The sequence below is a fragment of the Taudactylus pleione genome, unplaced genomic scaffold, assembly GCF_031769625.1.
Source record: "Taudactylus pleione unplaced genomic scaffold, aTauple2 ptg000065l, whole genome shotgun sequence".
Classification (NCBI taxonomy): Eukaryota; Metazoa; Chordata; class Amphibia; order Anura; family Myobatrachidae; genus Taudactylus; species Taudactylus pleione.
This window is the reverse complement of record NW_028284467.1, coordinates 67,501-93,301: the sequence shown is the minus strand read 5'-3', so window position 1 is coordinate 93,301 and position 25,801 is coordinate 67,501. Positions and strand designations below refer to the sequence as shown.

At 40.9% G+C, this 25,801-nt stretch overlaps 1 protein-coding gene across 2 annotated transcripts in view; it reads right to left on the bottom strand.

The window, feature by feature from the left end:
* Positions 1-25,801, bottom strand: part of LRP1 (LDL receptor related protein 1) — a 252,774-nt gene that overhangs the window by 179,763 nt on the left and 47,210 nt on the right. For both annotated transcript variants that reach the window (XM_088465881.1, XM_088465882.1), the window contains exons 6-9: positions 11,180-11,402; positions 9,201-9,390; positions 5,778-5,921; positions 1,980-2,216 (exon numbers count right to left, since the gene is read on the bottom strand). In XM_088465881.1, the coding sequence (XP_088322007.1) occupies positions 1,980-2,216; positions 5,778-5,921; positions 9,201-9,390; positions 11,180-11,402 (794 nt within the window). The remainder of the gene's footprint in view (positions 1-1,979; positions 2,217-5,777; positions 5,922-9,200; positions 9,391-11,179; positions 11,403-25,801) is intronic.

The window sequence follows — 25,801 nt, the reverse complement described above, 5'->3', positions numbered from 1 at the left end:
TGATCAGCTCCTCAGATGACTCGCATTAGCATGCATCTCAGAACCAGACAAAAATCTCTAATTGAAACATTTCTCATTTATTTTTGGATATCCATTTCTCCTGAAAATCAGCACATCTCAACCAACCAAACTAAAAAAATTATACAAACACCCCCCCCCCCCCCCTCCCCAAACAGCACAACTACGACAGCATCAGCAAAATCATGGAAGTAGTGCAGACAATTTTAAAAGGGAACTGCACCTTCAGAGAATTATTATCGACAAATGTATTTAATTGTGATTGCCCGTGGATACAACAGCACAATCTCGGGTCTGCGGATTAATATTCTAATTACAAATGATTTTAGTGAGAAATGATTTATTTTGGAAGAAAGTATGATGTACATGGTTCTTCTGGGTTAAAGAAAGCATCCTGAAAGAGGACTCATCCGTAACACAATGCTTTGTCTCACATAACAACTGCGATAATGTGCCTACTTCACCACTGTACTGATGACGGTGGAGGAGAACGCAGTTATCTCTGCTTAGCAGGCAGTATAAAGACTAACTTGCTTTTTTAATGGAAAATATGAAGAATAATACAATAGATATGTGCAACTTGTACCAAAATATTCTAAGGACTATTTGTAGGGGAAAAAGCACTGAAAGTAAACTCTTAGACCTACTAAATGTTTCACATCTATAACCCACTCTCCAAAATATGCTTTGTACTTTACTCAATTTGGTAAAAATACATGAATTGCCTTACACAGTTATTGTGGTAACAAATAGACTGTTTAGCTAATATTTCATTATATACACAGTTTGTATATTAATCCAATGACTATAAATCAAGCAGGAACCTGGGCTTTTTGTCTCCAAATCCCTTCCAAATCGGAGCTGTAAATGACAGCTGAAGTGTCAGGGAGACAGACATCTGTGAACCATAACACCTAGTTAATTAGCTGGATTTTACCAGGCTGGACAGCTCATGTCACACACATAAAAGAATGTATAAGCCTCCAAACTAGGGGGAGAGGGAAAGGGGAATCATTTGGCAGTGAAAGCAGGACTATTCTTTAATTCCTTTGCAACAACCAGACTCAAAATACAACACTGCCTAATCATGGCTACTCACACAGAGAAAGCTCTAATCAGACTCATACAAGTGAATAACCTTCACACAATGTAACACACAGACCTGCCTTTGGCATCATTCAGAACATTGTGAATGCATAGAATACTTGAGCATGTTCTCCTATGTTCACATCCACTACGGATTTCAATGGTACCAATGCAAAGCGCATTCTGAACAGCAGTGAGATTGGGTATAAAGGAAAAAAATGTGAGACCGTAAAAATCATTTAAAAGAACCTTAAAAATGTAAGACAGCGGCACGTATGTTCTTTTATGATGCAAGTGCCAATTTTTGTGCATGCAAGCTTAGTTTGCAGGGGGAGACCATGGATCTGCTGGCCAAAATGGCAGTATCTGTCGTGGCCGATGGAAGAAACTGGGTGGAACAAGAGCATTCCTCGCACATTAGGTGCACAAGCAAGCCTAGTTTTCCACTGAAGTACAGATTCATGTACAAGGGTGACCCCTGTTTTGCAATACGGCACACAACCTTTTCCTCCACTTAGACAACCTGGAATTCTGCACCACCACAGAGGCCTCGGAGATCAATTTCTCATTCACATATTTATAATGAGATGCACTTTGCACTTCAAAAAGTGTATTTCAAGATGCAATTCGGGCAATGTAATAAAAATATTCAATTATTACACCCATGTTAAAAACAAGTCCACCCTCGCGACGAAGCCAATCATGATGCAATATCTTCTTAGAATAACTGAAATGTTGTAGCGAATTAAATGCAAGGTAGGACCGAGCTTACTGTGGTGTAGGCAAATATATAGGGGAACTTGCACACAAAAGAAACATTGCAGGTTCACAGACTTTGTAATTCATAAATATCCCCTATATGTTATGTTCCCCACCTTCTTGGAGAATGTTCTCTCGACCAGTGCCATCGATTTTCTGCCTTCCGATCAGAAAACTTGTAGTGTCTGCAAAGTACACAAACCCATACTCTGCATGAAAGTCCAGAGCACGCGGGTTCATTAGGTTCTCGATGGGTATCATGTGTTCATCTGGTATATTGGCTCCCATGTCCATCCCTCGAATGATACCTGGACGTCCTCGACCATAAACCAGGAATAGCTCATGCTCAGGCTCTGAAACAAAACCAAGTATCAACTTAGTAATTGCTAATAGTGTACAAAGGGGCTGCTATGTTACAACTTAAAAAAAAAAAATTGTGGTTTTATGGATCCATTTTTAACTCATGAGCAAGACAGACTGACAAAGATACTGGCTGCAGCCCTGTCTGCCTATATCATTTTACATTCATAAACCTGGTTAGGATCCAAAATAATGCACTGCTGACAGCCTCATAATTAATTTAGAGCTCAAGATTTTTTGTTAAATGTTAGCACAGAGTTTGAAAAATGTACAGGTAGTAGCATTTGTCCCCCATCAACAAGCACTGGACAATACCAGATGGACTCTTCATTTAAATTATTAAATTGTGTACTTTCAAATGTAAAAACGGCTTTAAATAGAATTGCCTGGTCCATTCATGGCCAACTTATAAGCCCTTGGTATTTCCGGTATTTCAATAAATATATGCCTCATAGGCAAAACTTAAGCGGTCTTAAAACTCAATAGGAAATCTACCCTAACGATTTATATGAAAATTGACACTTTAAGGATAACCTTTGTCCCTTCTGCTTTTTATTATTTTAATCGAACACACCAGAACCCAAACGCTTCACTAAGGAAAGACTAGAAATTTGTATTTGCAGATATCCTATAACATTTATGAAACCTTGTAGTCTCCCACGTGATCAATTTGTGGAAATTCACACTTAAAGAAAACTATCAAACTTCTTAATTGATCACAATTAATCACAATAAATAACAATCCTTGATTATCAGGATCACTACTTCCACTCAGAATTTTTTTTTAATAAATGACTAATGGTCTGAAATTGGTATAATGGTTCCAGCTACTTTTATGCTCAGTAAGGGATATATTTTCCCCACTGCTCAGTGTCGTCAATAAAGATTTGGAAGAGACTGTGGTTATTTCTTATCTGCCGTCAAACTCTATGTTTTTATGAGGAGTGGAATAGGTTACTCAAATGCCTGGAATGGAATTAGAGCCTCAGATAAAATACATTCGCCCCCAGGATTCTCTGCCCATTCCATACACTTCCGATCCGTATAATTTTAGCGGACATTAAATCCCTCCAGGCTCAATTATCCTTATTGATTTTATATAAAAAACACCCACAAATCTAACACTCTATAATCACTTGGTATAAAGGATGTATGTCAGCCCCAGAATCTCTTAAATACCATGAAGTAGACCAAGTGAGTTATCTTGTGCATGGACACCTATCTCTCCACATACACTGGGTTTATATTGAGCAAACAGAGATTGGTGATTTAGCTCTTAACTACAGCTTATTTCTATGATCTTCATATAACCATGAAGATCGTGAGAGATTCAAATATGTTCAGATTCGCCAGTCCATGCACACACACAGCCCTCCAGAACAATTATTTAGGACAACCGTTTTTAAAAACGAATATGTTAAAATGGGAAAAAAAGACTTTTTAAAGGAAGTAAATATGGAGCAGTGAAAGGATTTAAGAAGAAACCTGATCAATGTGCACCATCAAAGGAAACTTCTAACAAATTGCCATTTCTTGTATGGTCTATACAAAATTACACGAAAGTGATGTCTCTGTTACCCAGCAATGTTGAACAAATTGTGGCCAGACAGACTCCTCCTGTCATATCAGCAGAATTGTCCACATATTTCCCAGTAAACCGAGTGCTCCTTGTCTAGATGTACTCCCAGCAAATGCCTTTGGACATAGGCCAATATCACCTTAAGAAATGCTTTCATACATGCAGTCAGGGAACGGAGCCATGCAGCTAACATCGCTACCAACGCAAACGTTCATGTTGCAACGCTATTAAGGGGAAATGTGAACTAAACATATAGCTAATGTTATACAATGTGTTATACAAATTTGGACATGTCATGCGGGCTAATTCCCTAGAAACAGAGCTAATGCTTGGATTCGTCAGCGGGTCCAGAAGAAGAGTACGCCAAAGAACTCGTTGGCTGGACACAATAAATGTTGACAGGAACATGCCCATAAATGACCTGAAGGAAGTGGTCAGAGAAAGAAGCGTGGAGTTCACTGATCCATAAAGTGTCCGAAAGTAGATGTCGACTAAACAGATAATCTTCATCATACAATGTGTGTTTAAGCATGTGCAACATTAATAACATATTACATTTAATTGGTGGCTCTGCCAGTCTGAAAACGTTTATGTCTAGTGCTGCAGCAGAGAACGGAATATAGATGTGGAGCTGTGCGATCTTGTAGAAACCTATTTTAATGCATTTGACATTCTGACATAGGAAGTCATATGTTAAAGACTGTATCCTGGAATAAACAAAGGCCTAAAGTTAACTACAAAGCACTTTCTTTGAAATGCACACTGGGGGGTCACCTGTGACTGTGTAAAATTTAGTCAATAATAGACAGCAGGATAATTGGGGGAAAAGCACAGCTTTCTCTTTATTTAGAGTTTTTTGTAGAATAATGGAAGCATAGCTTGGTAATAATTATATTAAGGTTTAATACAAATCGATCTTTTAGTTCAGTGTGGGGCATACCACAGATGGGGGGGGGGGTCATCATCCCTGTACAAGTATCCAAAGATTCATTTAATGGACAGGTCCTGGGAACATTAAGTTAAATGTAATTTTAGAAGACAGTTATTTTGGGCTAATTTTAAATACAAGATCTGTGAACTAGCCTTAATTGTTTTGAAGAGGAAGAGGGGCTAGTTTTACCCACTGCCAGCAAGTGTGCCAGAAACGTATATATAAAGGGGGATAAGGGAGTTCTAAAACGTATACATCTTCTGACCATCTTGAGAGGGGTGTAACATCCGTAGCTCTGATATTCCCAAGCACCTTGAGGGAATTCTCTTTTTAAAAGACATTTGGGGTAAATTTACGAAGATGGGAGTTCTATTAAGAAGTGATGTTGCCCATAAGAAAGTGCTAGATAAAGGAGAAGTAGAATCTGATTGGCTGCTATGGGCAACATCACTTCTTAAATAGAACTCCCATCTTTGTAAATTTACCCCTTGGAGCAAACATACATCTTGCATCAATACTCCTGCATCTGGAAGGAGTCAGTAATAGTCAGTTACTGACACTGACTGGCAGCGCCTATACCCTAGGAATGGCTAAGTTAAACCACTCAGGACACTCAATTAAGAGGAACCTCATATCCAATACATAAGTAAGGTCATTTAGTCACAAATATTTTCTTCATCCCAACAAAAAATTAATTCTAATGTGCTATTTAATGGTGCTACAAGATGCCTCTTTGCCCCATTACAGAAGTCATCGTTTGCACTCTGGTTTTCAAGTTGAAGCAATAGTTAATAATAATTTTCATATTGCTGATTGAACTTTAGCATATATAATTTATAGAATCTCTCACAATATTTTCTTCTGTATCACCCCTTTCTTCTATTCTCTTCTATTCTCTTGACAAAAGAACCACACAGTGTCATACGTCGGATTTCAACAAACATTTGTGTTATTCAAAAAATAATGGCAAGTACAATAAAACAAAAAAAGAAACTGAAATGACAAAAAAATAACATTATTGCATCAGAGGTGTACAGCGCTTACTTTTGCACGACTTGCCATCACTGCCAAGGCTGAACCCCGATCGGCAACGGCAAGTTTTGCTTTTGTGAGTGTTGGAGAGTAGACAAATATCAGAGCATCCTCCAGGCTTCTTGTACTGATCCAGCTCACAGGCGTGACTCCTCACTGGAAGGAAATTCAGAGTGAAAACATTGCTTGTGTTGTAAGAGTACAATGACAATATAGCTATTTAATGTGGCACATCCAAATTAATATATACATACATATTCTCGAGATCGAGAGAGAGAGAGAGAGAGAAAACTACTTTACATCAAATGACTGAAGCAGGGCAAACGAACTATAATATTAAATTGGATGAAGTTTTGGGAATTCATATTGGATCTATGCAGCCATTGGGCCCGATTAATTACCAATCACAACTACGATTATGCCCGCAGGCGGACGATTGTTGCGTTCTGTGCATGCATCACAGTGAGCGAAGGTCTCACTGCGATCGCAGTGACTACGCAGACTCATTGCCGTTACAGGGACGTGCAGAAATTAGTCTCTGCTCTGCCATACGCAGCTTGGGCTTTCACTGTGTTCGATGATGTAAGCAAAATTTCAGAGTAAGGTCAGAACTTGTGCAAGTGTGCGTGAGGCTCCGATGGTACCGATGGTTTCGCAGACTTGCTAAGTATTACAGACGTGTGTAAGGTGAAGAGGGCATCCTTATGTTAGGCTGCAACGGCATTGCAATAGCAATCATTGGCATATTTTCACAGTGAGACTGCGTGCGTAATCGCAGTTACGATCCGTAATGAATCAGGCCCATTGTAAAAGAGAGCACCATGATAGGCAGGAAAATACAGTAACAACTTATACATACATTAATTTAAAAAATGTCGGACACATTGTTTCTTTTCATCCCCGACTAAAAAACATCATGGTGAACCATGCCCAATAATAATCCTCACAATTTTTTGAATTTTTATTAAGGAAGATCACAGGCCAATTACACGATTAAAAAGGACTATGCAGTGTAATAAAGTTGATTTTATGATTGTATGTAATCTAATCATAAATTGAATTAAGAGATCATATGTTGCCAATATTGAATATTCACACATTGCATTTCTTAGAAAACAAATTTATAAAAAAAAAAAAAACCCGTATAATGCCATAAGTAAAAGTACATAGATACACAATGCCTATATTCTGAACCTAATACATATTACACAAAATCCTGTCTATTGCAGTAAATAAGTCACTAATTACTACTATAGCCATTATTGTCCAAGATTTGACATTCCAAGTAATATACAGTATTAAATATGCTTAGAAAATAGTCAACAATGTTCTGATTGACATAGAAACATATTAGTAGTTCCAGAACTAAATCGCAAAAACACAAGTATTCAAAAATATTTGTAGTTTTGTATATACATGTTATTTAACAATAAGATGCTTCATTTTATTGTAATTATTGTTTTTTAGAACAAAGTATAACAGGAGGGGGGTGGCAGAGTGCCTGAGGGGGTGGAGAGGATGAAGGGACCTGGCCGATGTCGAGTCCATTTATTTTAATTTACTGGCTTGTACACAGGGCTTTAGTTTGGATTGTACTACCAGCACTTTTTTTTTTTGGTAATACCATAAAAAGATGCTGGTACTGTGTATAGTTGAGTACCATCAGAACAAAAGCCCTGTGTACAAGCCAGTAAATTAAAATAAAATTAAGGTAGACAAGACTTTTAATATATTGCTTGTCCAACCCATTAATCCAACTCTATAAAATTCCTTATCTACTCCTAATGTACAAAAAAAAAAAAAAGGGAAAAAAAAGCGAGCTTGCCTTCTATCGCCAAGTTCCACGTTCACTAAAAAGGAACAAGCAGTAGTAAAAACAAAGAACACAATTTTATGTAGTCTCCCTTTCTGTGAAAGGTCAGTTTTATCATTACACAGCTATTTGATTATACAATGCAGTGAATAATCAGTCTGCAAACGTCAAGTAATAATAAAGGGAAACCATCTACCACAAGCAAAACTTATGTACTATAATGAACATTACAGGCTCTTAAAAGTCCTGTAACTGCCCTTATTTTCTAAGTGTTCAAACAAAAGCAATTTTAACAAGATGCTAATAAAAAAAAAAAAAAAAAAAAAAAAAAGCTACGATGGATTTCATGGTAGTGCTGGCTATTTTGGTACCTGGCAATTTCTGTGACTTTAAGGGGATGTACTAAGCTCTGGAGTGTGATAAACGACCAGCCGCTCAGCTCCCAACTGTCATGTTACAGGCCGTGTTTGAAAGATGACAGATGGGAGCTGATTGGCTGCTGGTTTATCACTCTCCAGTTTATCACTTTTCAGAGCTTAGTACATCTGGCCCAAAATAACACACCTTTTATTGATATCTTATTTAGGCCAGATGAATTACCACGGCAAGTGAATTCTCACAGAGTTATGAAATTCTGGCAACACGGGCCCGATTCCAAGTTTCGCCCTATACCGATAGGAGCGCAGATGGCCGATGTTTTAAGTACGACACATGCGTCTGTGGTGCTCTGCACGTGTCCCAATTGTTACCACACAGAACAACTTTGGACACTCGGCGTGTGGATTTCAGTGGGTGTTCCTGGGAGATAACAGGGAGGTGGTTTTGCAGACGAGGGCGTGTCGGTGACAACGGCTGTGTCTGGAGACGCACAACCTCTCACACAGGACGCCATACTCAAACAGAGAAATTGCACCTGCCATAGGACTAGTGCAAGTTCCTATAGTGCATCTAAAGACGCACCCAGATGGATTTCCACAGGTGCAAGATGCTGAGAAGAATGCTGCTGTGTATTAGCATAAAGATGCAGACGCGGCAAAAGACGCAGCCGTGTGTGCATGAGACTCAGAATCACTACCCCACACTGTATACGTATATTCACTTTTGGCAGAATTTAAATTCATGGTGATGGCCAATGAGTGAGGGGAATGTTCCAAGGAAGTTTTGAAAAACGTAAATTCTCTCTACTAACTACACTACAGCATATAAAAGGAATTGAAAGCAGTGTGTATAACACACATACAGACAACATATACAGCTACAGGAGTTAAGCATCTAGAAAAAATTACAATAGCTGGTACCTTAGTACATGTGGTGCACAGGGCAGTAACAAGGGGGTGCAAGAGGTGCCATCGCCCAGGGTGCAGGGCCCTGAAAACGGCACCATCGCACCTGCATTTAGCTTGCAGTTTGCCACTCCAGTCTGTAGCACTGCTTTAGAGCTGTCCGGCCCTTCCACAGTTTTAGCATAATTTAACCACAAATGTGTGACAGAGCATGCTGGTATATGTATTTCCACAGGTTGCCTACCCCTGTTCAATAACATATACAGAACAGTTGAAAACCAAACTAATCACAGGTAAAGTTGCACAAAAACTTTCACACTCCCTGGGCATCTGTCTTACCAGTTGGCTGCCTCCGTTGGTGGTAAATGTGTAGAGCTCCACCTTTATCCACCCTGGTCACAACCTGGTGCTCTGTACTGTTGAACCGATTGACACGGATCACGCTGGTTTTCTGCTGCACATTGGCATGGTCCGTATTTGTAGCATACAAATAATTCTCGAAAACTGTAAGGCCATACAAATGTTCTATCTAATAGAAAGACAATGAAACAAAAAAAAAAAACACATCAAAATACTAAATATATTCTGAAGGCCTGATAATTACATGGGAATAAGACAATCCCTGAACCAGGTTGCATCTGATCAATCTACTACACTTGCTGCCATGATCTTACTACTGTAAGCATAGTAATAGTACATGACAGTGTAAGTATTTGAATGAGTGTCAGGTCTAAATAAGAAAATATAGGATTCATAATATAACCAGAATCTAAAATTAGGCCATACAACATTGCACTGTTACCCGACCAGATGTAAGATACAAAGCAATGTTTTACCTAGACATTCCGCTAACACTACTATGGGAGAATTCAATGGTTTTCTCATGCCCAATCTCCCGTCTAAAGTGACGGGGCGATAATCAATTGTTTGCACCAATGGGAGCGCGTTAGTGGGTAACTATTACTTATAAAAACAGTGCATGTGGCCTTGACATATGTGTAAAGTGGCTAAACCCATGGAGCGTACTGGGTGAGATGCATATAGGTGCCCAAAAGCCAGACTTTTCACAGATTTCTGCTCGCCACCTGAGGAGGGTGCGAGCAGAAGTAATGGGCACCCACAGCACTAACGGCCATGGGCACAATTGATTTCCCCCTCATTCATCATTTGCAAGCATATATATATATATATATATATATATATATATATATATATATAAAAAATAGCCTCTTTAATCATTACTTCGAACAACAAAATTTGCATTACTTTAAACCCCATATTTTTCTGCTCCCTGAAACATTGCAGCCTGAAACAGCGGCTCCACTGACCCCGTTTCCGATTATCCTACCAGTTCAATGTTGAAACTAATTACACATAATAAAATGGTGTTAGTGTACTTTTCAAATAGATCTGATCATAGGAACGGCTTTATGTTTAAGATGTATTTCTTTTGCCTGTGCATGAATGAGAGAAGTGCTTTATGGTCTTTTACTACGATCACAATGTCAGCAAAACGTTAGAAACGAGCGAGGGGGGTGTTGTGGGGAGAAAAAGAAAAATACATTTTAAAAGGGATTTCAGGGACTAAAAACATGAAGCACAACGGCATTCTCTCACAGAATTTCTGGTGAAGTGGGCAGGGGGCTGTCATGATGTGAAATATTCCCACAATTTGCAGAATATTGTCCCCATTGAAATGACAGTTTGGCAAAGTTGGCAAGTAAGATATGAAGTAATGAGACAGTGGAGGGCGAACGTGATAATTACAAAGCCTAATGACAGGTTCCAACTAAGTAACCTTTAGAAATATGGTTTCAGAAGGGATAATACCACCAAAATAAAGCAAAAAAAAATAGCATTTTGTATGGAATAGCCACAGACCATGAAACCTTGGTATGTTAGGTAAGGTGAGAATGCTTTCTACATTAATGAGTATTGTGAAAATAGTTATACTATATTTGTCATTAAAATAAGACCTATGTCATTACACTTAAGGCCCCCCCCATACACGGTGCGATATAGCAGCCGATCCAACGGATTGGTACGATATAGCTGCTATATAGTAGCATGTGTGGAGATGATATCGGCTAGTGCCCGCTCACGTGGGGTCATACGTCACACCTCCAGATCTTACTGCATGTTCACTTGATCTGTGGATGCAATGTACAATCCCATGCAGCGCTATGAGGGTAGGGGAGGGGGGTGTCGGCTGACCGGGTACGCACAATAGCATATAATTCCATAAATTATTTTACTCCGAAATGCTACAAAAAGGAAATCATGAAAACAAGCCTCAGTATAATCAATTGACCACTTACCAACAGTCCCTGAATGATGGTGTGCCTGTTCTTGCCTTCATAGTCCACCACTTCAATGTAGTCCAGGTACGCATCTGCCCAGTACACTAAACGGTTCACCAAATCCAATGTAATCCCATGCGGAAAGACGATTTTACTCTCCACTAGTTTTGTTCTGTCCTGGCCATCCATATCACACCGCTCCACTTTGGGGATCTGCCCATAATCCGTGAAGAATACTTTCCTGCGAAAAAGGAAAGTCTGTGTATTGTTTCCATTTGTATCCAATTATTCGTTAGTCTATACCCATATATGCAGCCAATGTTTGCTAGGAGCTAGCGATTACAGTGATCTGCTCCAATGTAATAGATATTGTTGAGACCACAAAATGGCTCCCTCCATTGCTGGTAGGGGATGAACATACTGTAAAGGACATCAATTATTTATAAAGACATGTGGTCTCTTTCAGAAGTCTCTTTATGGAACGAAACACAAGGCACCAGTTTCCTCAGCTACTATTAATTACATGCTTATTAACTTAATTGAAATTCATCACAGAATCACTAAAATACTTTAAGTGAACACTAATACACGATCTTAATGAGGAAGAAAATATGTCACTCTCGAGCAGGGGCTAAAACATTTTTTTTTTTTTTACAGATAACTATGGGGCTGGAAGCCTATTGCCCAGAGATAGTTGGGTGTATAATTGGCACATCATTCAAATTGAAATTTTACTTAAAAGGATTTCTAATTTAGTTGAGAACCTTTGATTAAATAGGGGATGATTCTACCACAGACAGACCAACAGACAGGCAGTCACACACCCACTGCAATGTTACACATAATCCAACTGTTCCACTTTGGTTACAGGAACCAAACACTGACTCAGTAGCTACATGTGTAAGTAGGAGGAGAGAATAATACAGAAAACTGTTCCTTTAACTCAGATCATTTTAAGTAGATCAAACATTGTAAAGTATAATTAAGTTCCACAATAGTTATCCTTTAAAATAATAACATTGTGGAGAGTAAAAGTGTGTAGATACTTCTGAACTGAATTATCAGCTGTACTGATGCAGAGTTTCTGCAATTGTGTCCCAAATCCCAGGAGAGATTTGCATGAAATAATTTTAAACATATCCTCAATTGTACGCATATGGAAAGAGGAAACAATGTTATAATCTGTGCTGGTTGCAAACAAAATAATAAGTGCAGGTTTTAAGCCAAGCAAACCCCACATACTCCTTTAATTGTTGCCATGTTTATAACCATTTATTTTACTTTCAACAACACCAATCAGCATCAGCGCAGCTCTTGCAAACAGCCAATCACAAGCGATTCTCAAGTCAAGTGGATGGTCAATATAATTATTCATTATTTGCACCTGCCCCTGACAAGTAGCAAATTATATGCTCTCTGGTAAATGTGCATCACCTTGTAGAAACACTTCAGGCCCACATTAAATTTAAGTGGCAGAAACATGGAGAAATATTCAGGGTCGCCATCAGACAGGGGGACTGATGGCACTGGAAGCCCGGGCCCGGAAAGACAGGGGGCCCGCCCTTGGCTTCTTCTGCGTGGGGCAAATTCCCGCTGGGCAGGGCCAGTGCAATGTTTCCAGGCACACTAGGCAACATTTCACCAACTGTCCCTGCTCCTTCCAATTCATAATATGCCACGCATCAGTGTCCCCAGTTTATAATATGTGCAGCAGTGTCCCAAATTCATAATATACTATATAGAATATAAGCCAGGGGTGGGCCAGGAAGTGCAGCAAGCAGATGGAGTTCTGATACCGGGTTGCTCACAGGATTTTGGATCTGAGGACTCATAAAGGTCATTCGTGTTGATATAAAAGTGGTGTATTCCACTTATCAAGGTACACCCCCATTCACACAGAGGGGACTGCATTTGGTGGAGGTTACCAATATTATACAATAATGCACTAGGAGGTGCTCTCTCTCCACTTTTTGTTTTATAATATATATATTATATATATATAAGTGCTCAGTTTTGTTCTGCGGCCGGTTGAAGGGTGCGAGACAGGCTTCTGTTGCTGATGCTTAAATGCCACGGCAACGGCAATTTGCACCCTTCACCGACAATTGAATTCCCACCTCAGAGTGAAATCATGCAGTTTATGCTGGAATAGTACTGACACTGCATCAGGCCCAGAATCTGTAAGCTAGTGCACAGTATGTAATACACACACAGTTATTTAATAATGTAAGGAACAATTTATCTGTAAGGGTTAATGCACAGAGTGTGTAGCTAATAAAGAATTGAGAAAGTGTTGATACAGCATACATACATATAATACTTAGATCCTAGGTATTTTGTAATGAATTCTGATCTATAGGGGAAAGTAATTTGCATAAGTATCGTATATTTTTATAGGTGTATATTGTTATTTTAAATGAATGTAATAAGTATTATATGTATATGTATAGGGTATGAGCAGTTTCTTCTGTTCTTGTTCTTTTATTACGAGGGGCACCACCTCAGTTAGAAAGCTGCAGATATCCAATATTTATAAACAATTAATGATCTACATTAGCACCAGTATAGAGTGGTTGATTTTCTTCTTTCGAGTGGTTAATTGCATTATAATAATGTGTACATAAAAACATTCTCCATCTGTGACTGAAGTGTATAGCTCAAATCAATGAATATAAAATAGGCTCCAATAATTGCAAAGGGGATGGGGATAAAAGGTCACAAACCATGCTCAGTCATGTGAAACTATATCAGCATGACATGCAGTGCTGCTCTCCTCCATCAGCCGTCAGCTGAAGGCCACGTCAGGGAAATGAATAATTGTTTTCCTCAGTGATGGAAAAGCAATGACGTCTATCACTTGGTGACACAAAGACAACCAGGATTTTATAAGTTACAGTAATACAGCACTGTATTAATCAAGTAGAATAAAGTAACACATACACTAATCACTGACCTGCTCTCTATAGATCAATTTATTAACAGTCCTTAATATAGCACTAGTATATGCTGCAGAGTTTATATGATTTAATATACTAAAAGACCATAAAGTTAATACTCTCCTACTATAAACATAAATATCTGCAAAATATGACAATACACAAGAAATTGGAAACATTGCATCTATAAAAAATATATATCTTTCACTGTAACTGTATATAACTACCCAAGTTAGTCAAAATCACTCAATATATAGTATATAAGACAAAACAAAAACCAAGAAAAAGGAAAACATTTGACTTTTAAAATCACAGTTTAGTTTGTACTGCACAGAGCAAGAAACAAAACACTTGGATAAAATCCAAATACGATTTGAGAAGTCTGATAGCTGAGAAACAAAACACCCACCAAAGGCCATGCAGTGCAAACACCAGGTTAAGGTTCGGCAAACACATGGATGATGGAACATTTACTAAGAGGGGGATGTAGTGAGATATTCTACTTAAATTTATTTTATTTTTTTTTAATAAATGTGCAAGCTAAGGGACCAGATGTTTAAATGTAAGCAATGCTGGTGCATGTCCGAAATTTCAGATTTTGGGAAGTGCTGGATGTTGTGACATTTCTTGTGAAACACAAAACACTGCTATGAGTAATTGAAGAATATGAGACAATTCTGTTTCATTAACAGTAATGTTATAGGGCCCATACACCTACACAATCAGCTTCCGATCCGTTTTACATCCGATTACCCTGCAGTTCCATCGGCACGTTTTTTTTTTTCTGTGCACAGGTTCAGGTCGTATGATCGATCCTGTGCCTCACGCGCTCATTAGGGAATAGGGACAAACAGTCATCCAAATGACTGTATTGCCATACGATGGCTTGCATGAAACAAAAAAAAAATGACACGTTCTGAACACGATACGATGGAACATATGTGCTGCACATATGATCATAAGATACGTTTGAAGGACCCACGGGAGCGCACATTGGATGAAAAAATGCACGATTTCAACAAGACTGAATGTACGTCGAGTCGAAAATCGTGTGATCGTCTAGAAATCGTGTAGATGTATGGGGGCCTTTACTTTGTTTAAGCAGAATTACTCATTCTAGCAAGAGCACTTTTTTTTTTCTGCTGAAACTGCAATTCTACTTCTACAGCAACAACCAGTGCAGGAACTCACTTAACCTAATAATAAACCCCACAATGTTAAAACATGTGTTAATACATACTGGTGGCAGCACAGTGGCTATCATTTCTCTTTTACTGTAGTCCATCTCTGTTTGCCAAATGCACATTTTGGGTTAAATGCATAATTATTCTTTATCTAGTGGGGAATGATGGCAACTTGTAGTAGCCAAAGGGATTAGCAGCAGAATGGTGGCTGGTAGTGTCCAGATGAATTAGCAGAAGGTGGGTCAGAATGGGAGCAGGTAGTACCCAGGACAATAAGGAGCAGGTAGGGTAGGATGGTAGCTAGTACCCAGAAGAATTAGCAGCAGGATGGAAGCTGCTAGTATCAGGAGGGATTAGCAGCAGGTGGGGTAGCATAGACTGTAATGAATAGGTGGAATTGAGAGAGTGCTTGAACAACTGAATGTTGGGAGAGAGGAAGAGGAGGAGAGAGGGAGAGGAGGAGAGAGAGAGGGAGAGGAGGAGAGAGAGAGGGAGAGGGGGGGAGAGAGAGAGGGAGAGGAGGGGAGAGGGAGAGTCTGGTTAGCCGAGGTGTTGAGGAGCACGAGTAAAGTCATCATGGTGAGGGAACAGAGGTGCAGCTCAGAGGCAGATCTAGGAATACATTATGATTACACAAGCATTAGGATGAGCAGCATGGATTCTTAAGATTATGGTAAATCAGATAACATATGCACAATGGTAGATCAGATGAAGTGCAGTGAGCTAGGAAGTTCAGTCTCATTGCGGCACATAGCTTTATTGTAGCACCGAGAGACAGGTGTGTGGCAGACTTGAGAGAAGATGGTTGCAGTGGAGTAATAAAGGGGCACACTCTAGCAATGTGTTAGACAAAGTGCAACACGACAGCATAAACGAATACCAGTGTCACTGCAGAGTGTCACAGATGACATGAAAGGCAGCAGACATTGGGGCCTGCCGAGAGTTGGAGGGAAAAGTATTGTATTACAGAAACTCATTACCACAGTCGGAGAGGCATCCACAGATTCTTTTTCCCACCTAGTACAAACCAGGAAAAAGGAGGGTCTAATGGAGCGTACACACGGTCAGATTTGTCAGACTTGTCAGATTTGTCAGATGAACGACTGAACGATTAAACGATTTGAACGATTTGGACGATTTGACCAAAGTTTTGAACGATTGAACGATTTTTGACTGCATTAAAATGAATGGAATCGTCCAAGTCTGACTGCAAACCCATCAGATGTCAGATATCGTTATCTGACAAACGGGAACGCGCATCGTTGATCGTCCATCGTTCAGGCATGTCAGATATGAACGATTTTCCATCAGATATGAACGACTGAACGATTTTTAAATCGTTATCGTCCATATCTGAAGAAAAAATCTGATCGTGTGTATGCACCATAAGAGAACGTAAGCTTTTAGACCGGTCACATTTCTCGTTGCTTGCCTATTAATCTTCTCTTCCATTCACTGTGATTGGCAGATTCTTAACCATTTCATCAGTAATTTGGAACGGATTCTCTGAGACTCCTCCAAAACTAAATAATTAGCCAAATCAATTTTCCCATCTCTATTCATAAACTGAAAAGAGCAATGAATTATTAACGAACTAAGAAACACGCATCAGGGCACATCCAGCTCATGCAATTACATTCCTTGAAGGTTATTCTGCTAATTTTGTAATATTCTTAAAAAAAAAAAAAAAAAGTTGTTTGTGGGGATGGATGTGCAGCACAGAATGGGTGGAGACCTCAGATAATATTCACTGAATGCATGGGATAGATGCTTATAGATGCCTAGAGAAGTGCAGCAACTCGACGTGGCATAGATTCCACAAGTGGACAGAAGACCTCTGGAGAGGTGTTGAACCACGCAGTCTAGATAGCTTTCCACAGCTCCCTGATATATGTAGGTGCAGGATCCTAGGTGCAAATGGACCTCTCCACCACGTCACATAAATGCTTGATAGGGTTGAAGTTGGGTGAATGTGGTGGCCACACCCTTCATCAGAACTCTCCAGAATGCTCCTAGAACCAATTCTGGACAACTTGGGGCCGATGACACAGTGCATTATTCTGCTGGAATATTCCATCGTTGTGGGGGTACATGAAGTCCATGAAGGGCTGCAAATGGTTATTGAGCAATGCAACGTACCGGTTACCAATCAATGACTTGTTCAGGTGGACCAGTGAACCCAACCCAAGCCACGTGAACACACCAAACACCATTATGGAACCACCACCAGCCTGCATAGTGCCTTGCTGACAAATGGGGTCCATGGCCTTATGGGGTCTGCGCCACACCCGAACCCTACCATCAGCCCAAAACAACTGGAACCATGACTCATCAGACCACGCCACATGTTCCCAGTCCTTCAGGGTCCAATTAGCTACGTCACAAGCACAGATGAGGCACTGTGTCCGGTGTCGTAGTGTTAACTGGGGCATTCTGGTGATCTTCTGTGCCCATATCACATGGAAGCTAAAGAATGCTGCACTGACCTGCTGGTAATGTGACTGATATTTCCAGCATTGAATGTGGATGCGATTTGAGCCAGTGTTGCTTGTCTGTTACTACAGACACCACTGATCATGATCATTAAGCACCCATGTTCGGACACTGCGCTATCCAGCGTGGGTGGCAATACCTTCCACGAGGTATTCCGGGCACACACGACACCATAGATCGGGGAATGCTGAAGATCGAGGAATGCTGAATGCCCGCACAACTTCTGAATTGGAATCTCTCATCCGTTGGGCACCAACTATTGTGCTCCGTTCGAACTCCAATAATTCACGTCGCCTTGCTATAAGCAGCCTAGCCAGTGTTCAAACAGACTCAGAAAATGTCACATTACAGTTGATGCAGGTCTGGGCATTTCCAAGATGTCACAGTACGGTGGCACCACCTATCATTACCTTTACATACTGCTATCCCAGGACTTTTGGTACTTCAGTGTATAACTCAAAAATACACCTAAATGGATAAAATTGGGCCAGCTCAAGAAGGCACTCATCTTAGAACATAAACCATTATCAGTTTGATACATACATTCAACAAGTTAATCTTCACTAAATACCCAAAAAGAGGATTTTTGGTATACAGTACCGTTGAATCCTTTTCTCTGAGTCAGGCTGGGGGACACTGGACCATGGGTTGTAGGCGGGAAGGTGTGGATTTGGCACTAAACACTGAAATCTATAACTGAGCTGAGCGCCCCCAAACATCCATGCCTTTGCAAAGGCTGCTATATTCCGATACATAACTGACTGGCTATTACATACCGACCACTATACTAACCCTGACTTGGAGGAAGTGTTATTTCACCCATATGCCCCAGCAGCCTTGTTACACACCCCCAAAATACACATTCCTATGATGTTTCGCTCTAATAGTTTATTCTGGGACACTTATACTACGTGGCTGAAGGTTAACACACATTTGGGGAAGAATCCTTTTTCATCCCCGTACATCCCCTTATGGGGTAACCCATGTTTTCTCCCTTCACTTGACATTCCTCTCTTTAAAATGTGGAATCAAAAAGGTATCATGTCCATCAAAGATGTATTTGATCCAGGTGGCAATTTGCTCTCCTTCGTACAATTACAAGATAAATATGACATCCCTCGTTCATAATTTTTTATGTTTCTACAAGTACGCCATTTTATTCAATCCTTAGATAACCCTTTATGGATCTCAGCTAACACAGACACAATGGGTCGCATCCTACTCTTATGTCGTTCAACCAAATTTAGAATAGCTCATCTATATAAATACCTGATCGAAATTCCTATACATGCTTGGGCAGCAGTTACGGAGGATTGGCACACAGAGATACCCAAATTGTGCGACTTGGAGCCATTTATTATGAATCTAGATTGTGTTTTACCCTGCCTTAAGTCGGCAAGACTTCAAGAAATTCACCTTAGAATTTTAAATCGTACATATATATCTCCTGCCCAAAGGAGACATTTTGTGCCATTGGAGGAGGGAAATTGTGTGAAATGTAACTGCTCTAATGCCTCTCTCTCGCATAACCTCTGGTACTGCAGAAAAATCCATAGATTTTGGAATAAAATGTTGTATTACCTAAACAATATGATACATCTTAAATTATCCAAAAATGCGGCAGCTCTTATTTTCACTGAATTTTCAATATGGGAGACTGAGTCCTCCTTGGACCCATGGAAACCCGCTCTGAGAGTCATGGTTACAGTAGCCAAACAACTTATCCTTAAGTACTGGATCTCGAAATCATAACCTACACTAATGAAATGGAAAACTGCACTGCTGGAGGTTATTTATGCGGAGAGACGTATGGCTATCTTTAACATCGAAAGAGGGGTGCGGATTTTCTCCAAAAAGTGGGAACTATATGTACAATGTCTGCCAACCCAGAATCAAAATAACATATGGAAAGTCTTTGACCACACAGAATGGTTTACGCTAAGAAGTATCACTTAAAATAATTCCTGTTATTGCTATTTATGTGTCTCTCTCTGTGAATCCCCCCGGACAAGGTATCTCTCACCTTTTGTCAGTGATTTCCCCTCCCTTTCCTTCTTTTGTTTCTTCTACTACTTTATTCTAACCCTCCTTTTTTCTAATATACTCCTACATTGACACAGATTATATTGATATAGCGATGGACTGATATATCGATGTTGATGTGATAAATTGTTAATTCAATCGCTGCTTATACTGGTTCTATAGGTTGTGCAGTTTGAATGACATTGATTGTATATTATCCTGCACTTCTATACGGTGTATTATATCGATTTCTTATGCAGTATTTGTAATTTTCCATACTATACTATATTCAAGTACTTTGTTTCTTTGTACTCCAAAATAATTTCAATCTATATTTGTACTACTTTCTAAAAAAGTTTGAAAAGATTAACAGTAATTTGTATATTGTTTGTTCCAAGAAACAGACTAGTCGCTTATCAGATAATTTCATTTAATTTAATTCATGGATTATGCAATGTACAATTGTTTTATTGCTGTTCAATAAAAAGATTAAAAAAAAAAAAAAATCTATAACTCCTCTCCTCTGCAACTTCAAAAGTGCCTGGTAAGGAGAAGCAATACTCAGTGACACTGTCACCCCGAAAAATAACAAAACTGATAGTCAATTAGGACCCAAATCATAAGCCGCCCCCCAGGGGAGGGAACGCTCAGGCTGCCTGACCAGAGAACTGTACGACCCCAGAGGGTGCCGCCAGAGGCAAGAAACCTTAACACTAAAAATGAGCAAACATGAAGACAGGAGACCAAAAAAAAAACTGTACAACGGACTGTGCTGTCTTGGGTCGCACTGCCCCTCACAAAACAGACGCCCTGGCAAAAGGCTCTGACACCCAGTCTGGTGGCGGTCGACCCGCTCCAGAAGAAGCATGAGTGATGCCCGAGCCAATACGCAGGGGTCAGCTGAGTAGCCGGTCAACCCCCTAATGCACTACAAAAACAGCCGCAGAGAACAGTATGGCATACAGCCCAGGTAGCAAAAGCATCTCATCCTAGTCCCAGGAAGTCGCCAAAGGACAAAAGATCAGAAAGACAACCTCCTGTTGGAAGAAAAGGCCGAAACATAAGTCAGCTTGTGTAAAAGACTGTACAGAGCACCCCACCATCCTCCTGGAAGAGGAGAAAAAAGGTGACTTGGGAAAGCCAACACGAAACCATGCCAACTGAAGGAAATAACCATAAGGAAGACCAGCTCAGAAGCAACTAACTGAAGATCCGCTGAACGCTCCAACACCCATGCCGCCTGTGTGAGAGCCGATAGGACCAAAGCCAGAGTCCACGGCACCACCTGCAGATGAACAGTGTCTGAATATGCAGCATACCTAGTAAAAAGGAATTGGACCTTCGGAAGAAAAGGCCACATGCCATCAGAAATAAAGTATACGGACCAACGCCAGTATAGTCACAAAATGAAGTAGCCAACCGGCCTCCAAACCCCCGCGAAGGAAGGCCAAGGAACATGAGAAGTGAAAACTTGTAATAATTCAGAGGAAACGAGAGATATAAGCTTTCCAACCCCTGGTCACCAAAGCCAGATCGGGAAACTAAGTGAGGAAGGTCCCGGTGTAGAAACATGAACCATGTAGCAGCAAGACTGGTGAAGTGGAAGACACAATCCAGAACATACCGACTGCCTGAGAATGGCCCCACATCATTATAGTGGAGCCAGCCTGGAGCCTCCAGGATTACCCGTATACTAGAAGGCTTTACGCGCCTGGAGAACCGTAGGTAACTGTGGGGACAGCAGAACCGATGCGCTAGCCGAAACTTGCATGGAACAGTCAAGGTAGTCTCTGCAGAACCAGCAGATACCCTGTTCACAGACAACCCTGTGAAGTCTTGAAGACGTGCCGAGAGGCCCTAAGATTTTCTCGCTGAAGACCTAACAAAACGAACTCCAGAGACACCACTGCATAGCGAGACCACTGCATTGGGAGGGAGTCCGCTGTCCCCTATCACATTACAGGCATTATTACCGCTGAGAGTGTCAGCGCTCTAGGGCCTCCCGGATGACGTACATTTGCCACTGTGCAGTTGTTTGACCGACTGCAAAAACCTGCCAGCCCCCAAGAGAGGCAGAAAAAATGGCTCAGTGATCGAGCCGTTGTGGACAGCTACCCAACGGCAGGTCATAAAGGCAATGTCACTGCCCCATAGTCTAGGAGACTTATGTCTGTGGCTGCCCCATAGTCTAGGAGACTTATGTCTGTGGGTACCACAAGCCCATCCAGGAGAGACCCAGGAACGGACCTAGAGGAGAATACCAGAAAATAGTCACCGAAAGAGAGAGGAGTGCGGTCGGACCGCACCAGCAACCTAGACTAGACGTACCCAATGACCCTAACCCAATGAATGGTCGCTAAGTGGAGACTCTCATGCCCAAAAGCAAATGCTCTGCAAAGAGCGACGGACAAGGCACCCACAAGGTCGTGAAACCAGCGATCTAGGAAGGTTCGTAACTGTCACGCCCAAGTATCCGTCACAAACTGAAACCCAAAAAGAGCCTAGTTCTGATACCTTCCATGTGCAATATGTGTGGTATCACCGCCCATAGTCTGATGCAAACCAAGGAGCCTGGGCTCCACCGAACGGTAGAGCCGTGCCCAGAGTGGACAGATTCGATCAACGACTGAGGAAGAAAGATGACTTGCCCAAACGGTGAGGGTATGCGTTCCATACACAGAGCGGGTATGAGTTGGCCTCCCTGCTGTGGGTTCTGAATCGAACTACCCACCCCGTGGAGCTTGATGCACGAAGATTCAAGGTCGGCCGGATAAAACCCGTCCAGCAGTCAAACCTGAAAGGATCTAGAAAACTAGTTTCTGCGGCAGGACTGGAACAAAAACACCGGTCGAGGATAGGAACGATGGCTCGGACAATGCACCCATGCCACACTTGGGGAAGAGCAGAGAAATCAAAAGCACTGCCCTGGCAGCGGACCCAGAGGTTCATGTGGCACCCTAGCCATGATGCCCAGCACCCAGATGCCTCAAGAATTCACTCACTGGTTGCTGAACTCACCATGTACTGGGTATAAAAGATACCTCATGAGGCACAAGGCTACCCTGGAACCCTGACTCCAAAACGGTGATGGTACCAGAAAATCCTCTGGCAGACAGAAAAGAGTGGTGTACTCTTGGAAAAAACAGACCCCTCTGGAGGGGACCGCTGCCAGAAGAAAAAATATTTTTCTGAACCTGTGGGGAACATGGCAACCAGTAATGGCACAGAAAGAACATTCCCACCCAATAGACAATATTATAAGGAACATTCTGATATAAGTGCACACAGAGTCTCTAGACAAGTGATATTTGGAGTGTGTGAGAAAACCAGAATACCACAGGGAGAACATACAAACTCCAAAAAGCCAGGACCAAAGTGGGAACCGAACCCACGGCCTCGGTGCTGTGAGGCAGGAATGCTAACCACTAGTCTGTGCCTGGAGCAAAATCTACTTTGCCAGGGTAACCACGGACCTGCTGACAGCCAGAGCCTATGCTTGCCCCACCATGGCAGACTCAGCAACCCAGATGCCTGCGTGTCACTGGGCCCCATGCAGCATGAGACCCACTACCAACCAACTCCTGATAATTAGGGTTCTGGCGGGAAGATAACACACACTTTGGTGAGGCAGCAATGCTAATCCTTACACCATCCGTGCCGCACCATGTAATACAGGACAGTCGTCTGATTTACATAGTGCACATTAGCATATGACCTAATCCACAGGCAGCTAATACAGTGTTTTAAACAACAGGAAAGGGAAAATTGGAATAGCGGGTCGCACCAAGGGTATTATATTTGCAGAATAACCCTGTTAATGATCAAATTATCTCTCAATCTCTAGTACAATGGTCTACAGGGGTGCATCTCAGGGATATTGCAATACTATATGAACACAAAAAGAGAAAAGAAACCCTATATGAGTGCACAGATTCTTGCCAATGTTAGCATAAAATATAACTTTTATTAGGATAATAAAATAACCACCTCAGTGGTAGAATTTAAAAAACACAACAAAATATAAATCAAAAAGAAAATAGTTAAAATAGTATGTATAATACTAATGCGTGCTCAGTCATGTGTATTTTGCTGATGGGTACTCTATGATACGCTAAACAATGGTTGATAATGTGTATAATATATCAGTATCTTATGATGGTAATTATTATAAACCATCAAGTACTGTAATGCCCCTCAATGTCTGTCTATATATAGTGCATATAACATATACTAACCCACACTCTTCTGTCGCAATATACTATCTACACCCTAATGATAATTAGGTGACTGTTGCTCACACAGTATCTGTGCAATATCCACCAATATGGTCAGTGTTAGATGTATATCACAACATCCCAAAGTACTCCTATATCGCAACAGATCCTATGTTACAAAAAATGTATGAGATAATGAACATACATATACTAAGAGATACATTATATCCAAACCAAGTCCTCTATGACTGGCTCTCTGATATGTCAATCAAGTTACAATTGAATGTGATAGGAGGAGACTGGTATTTAATGGGTCTCAGGAAGTGTGTTCTGGTCTGCCCTATGAAAAAGCACTGCGAAACGCGCGTCAGGCGTTTTCCTTGTGCCAGTCTAAATGTGTCTATAAATATGTGTCTAAATATGTTGTTATAAATGTGTGTATTGATACCCTAATACGGATACTGTGTGTCCCACCCTGTGCATTATACGCGGCTGTGAGGAGTATAATTGTAAGCCGCACGACGCTGCAGAGTCAGTGCGGGCTCCAGCTGATAGATCACTTATGCTGCGAATGCACACAGCAGCCTCTTCTGTTATTACTCTGGGGAATTAGTTCAGCCGGATAGTCGCTGATGCTGCCGTTACACGTGGCAGGTTTCCCGATTTAGAACTAGGTGCAACAATTCAGTATATTTAATTATATATGTATGTTCATTATCTCATACATTTTTTGTAACATAGGATCTGTTGCGATATAGGAGTACTTTGGGATGTTGTGATATACATCTAACACTGACCATATTGGTGGATATTGCACAGATACTGTGTGAGCAACAGTCACCTAATTATCATTAGGGTGTAGATAGTATATTGCGACAGAAGAGTGTGGGTTAGTATATGTTATATGCACTATATATAGACAGACAGTCTGCATATATTTGTGAAATTGAGGGGCATTACAGTACTTGATGGTTTATAATATTACCATCATAAGATATTGATATATTATACACATTATCAACCATTGTTTAGCGTACCCTAGAGTACCCATCAGCAAAATACACATGACTGAGCACGCATTAGTATTATACATACTATTCCAGCTAATACAGTGTGACATGGGCAGTCAATATGACATAGAAACACAAGACACAAATTTAGTGACAGTGTACATTATAGGCCCTACAAGTATAGTGTACATACATAGGCCCCACAAGTATAATTCTACATACATAGGCCTCACAGTATAGTGTATATATAGAGGCCCCACAAGTATAATGTACATACAAATATAGCCATAGTGGGGTTCTGGCCCTTTGCAGACTTTAATTTGTCCGTCATTTGAGCCCCCTCTTCCTGCGCTACCCTGCCACCGCAGGCAGCCCAGAAACAACAATAAAGATTTTATAAATAAATATGTCACATCCGGCAATGAATACTGCACAAGCTCCCAAGCAGGCACAGAAAAGAATTAACAACAGCTGTAAAATATTTAGCTGCACTCCGCAGAGGGAAAGGAGCTTGAGATTTCTCTGTCGTCCCTCCATGCTGGCCAGGCTTGTCCCACTGTAAAGACAGGAACAGCCCATGCAGCTTCCTGGAGTCTCCATTCTGCCGCTGGAGAGCAGGGGGGGGGACCAGCAGTCCATGGCTCCTCCCCCCGCTATACTGAGCAAGCCCTAAGGCTTCTCCCTCAAGTGCTACTCCCCTCAGTGAGGAAAGCACTTGGACTGACCCGCGTTTACCTACAGCACCTGGTATTCCCAGGTAGTGTCCCATCCAAGAACTAAC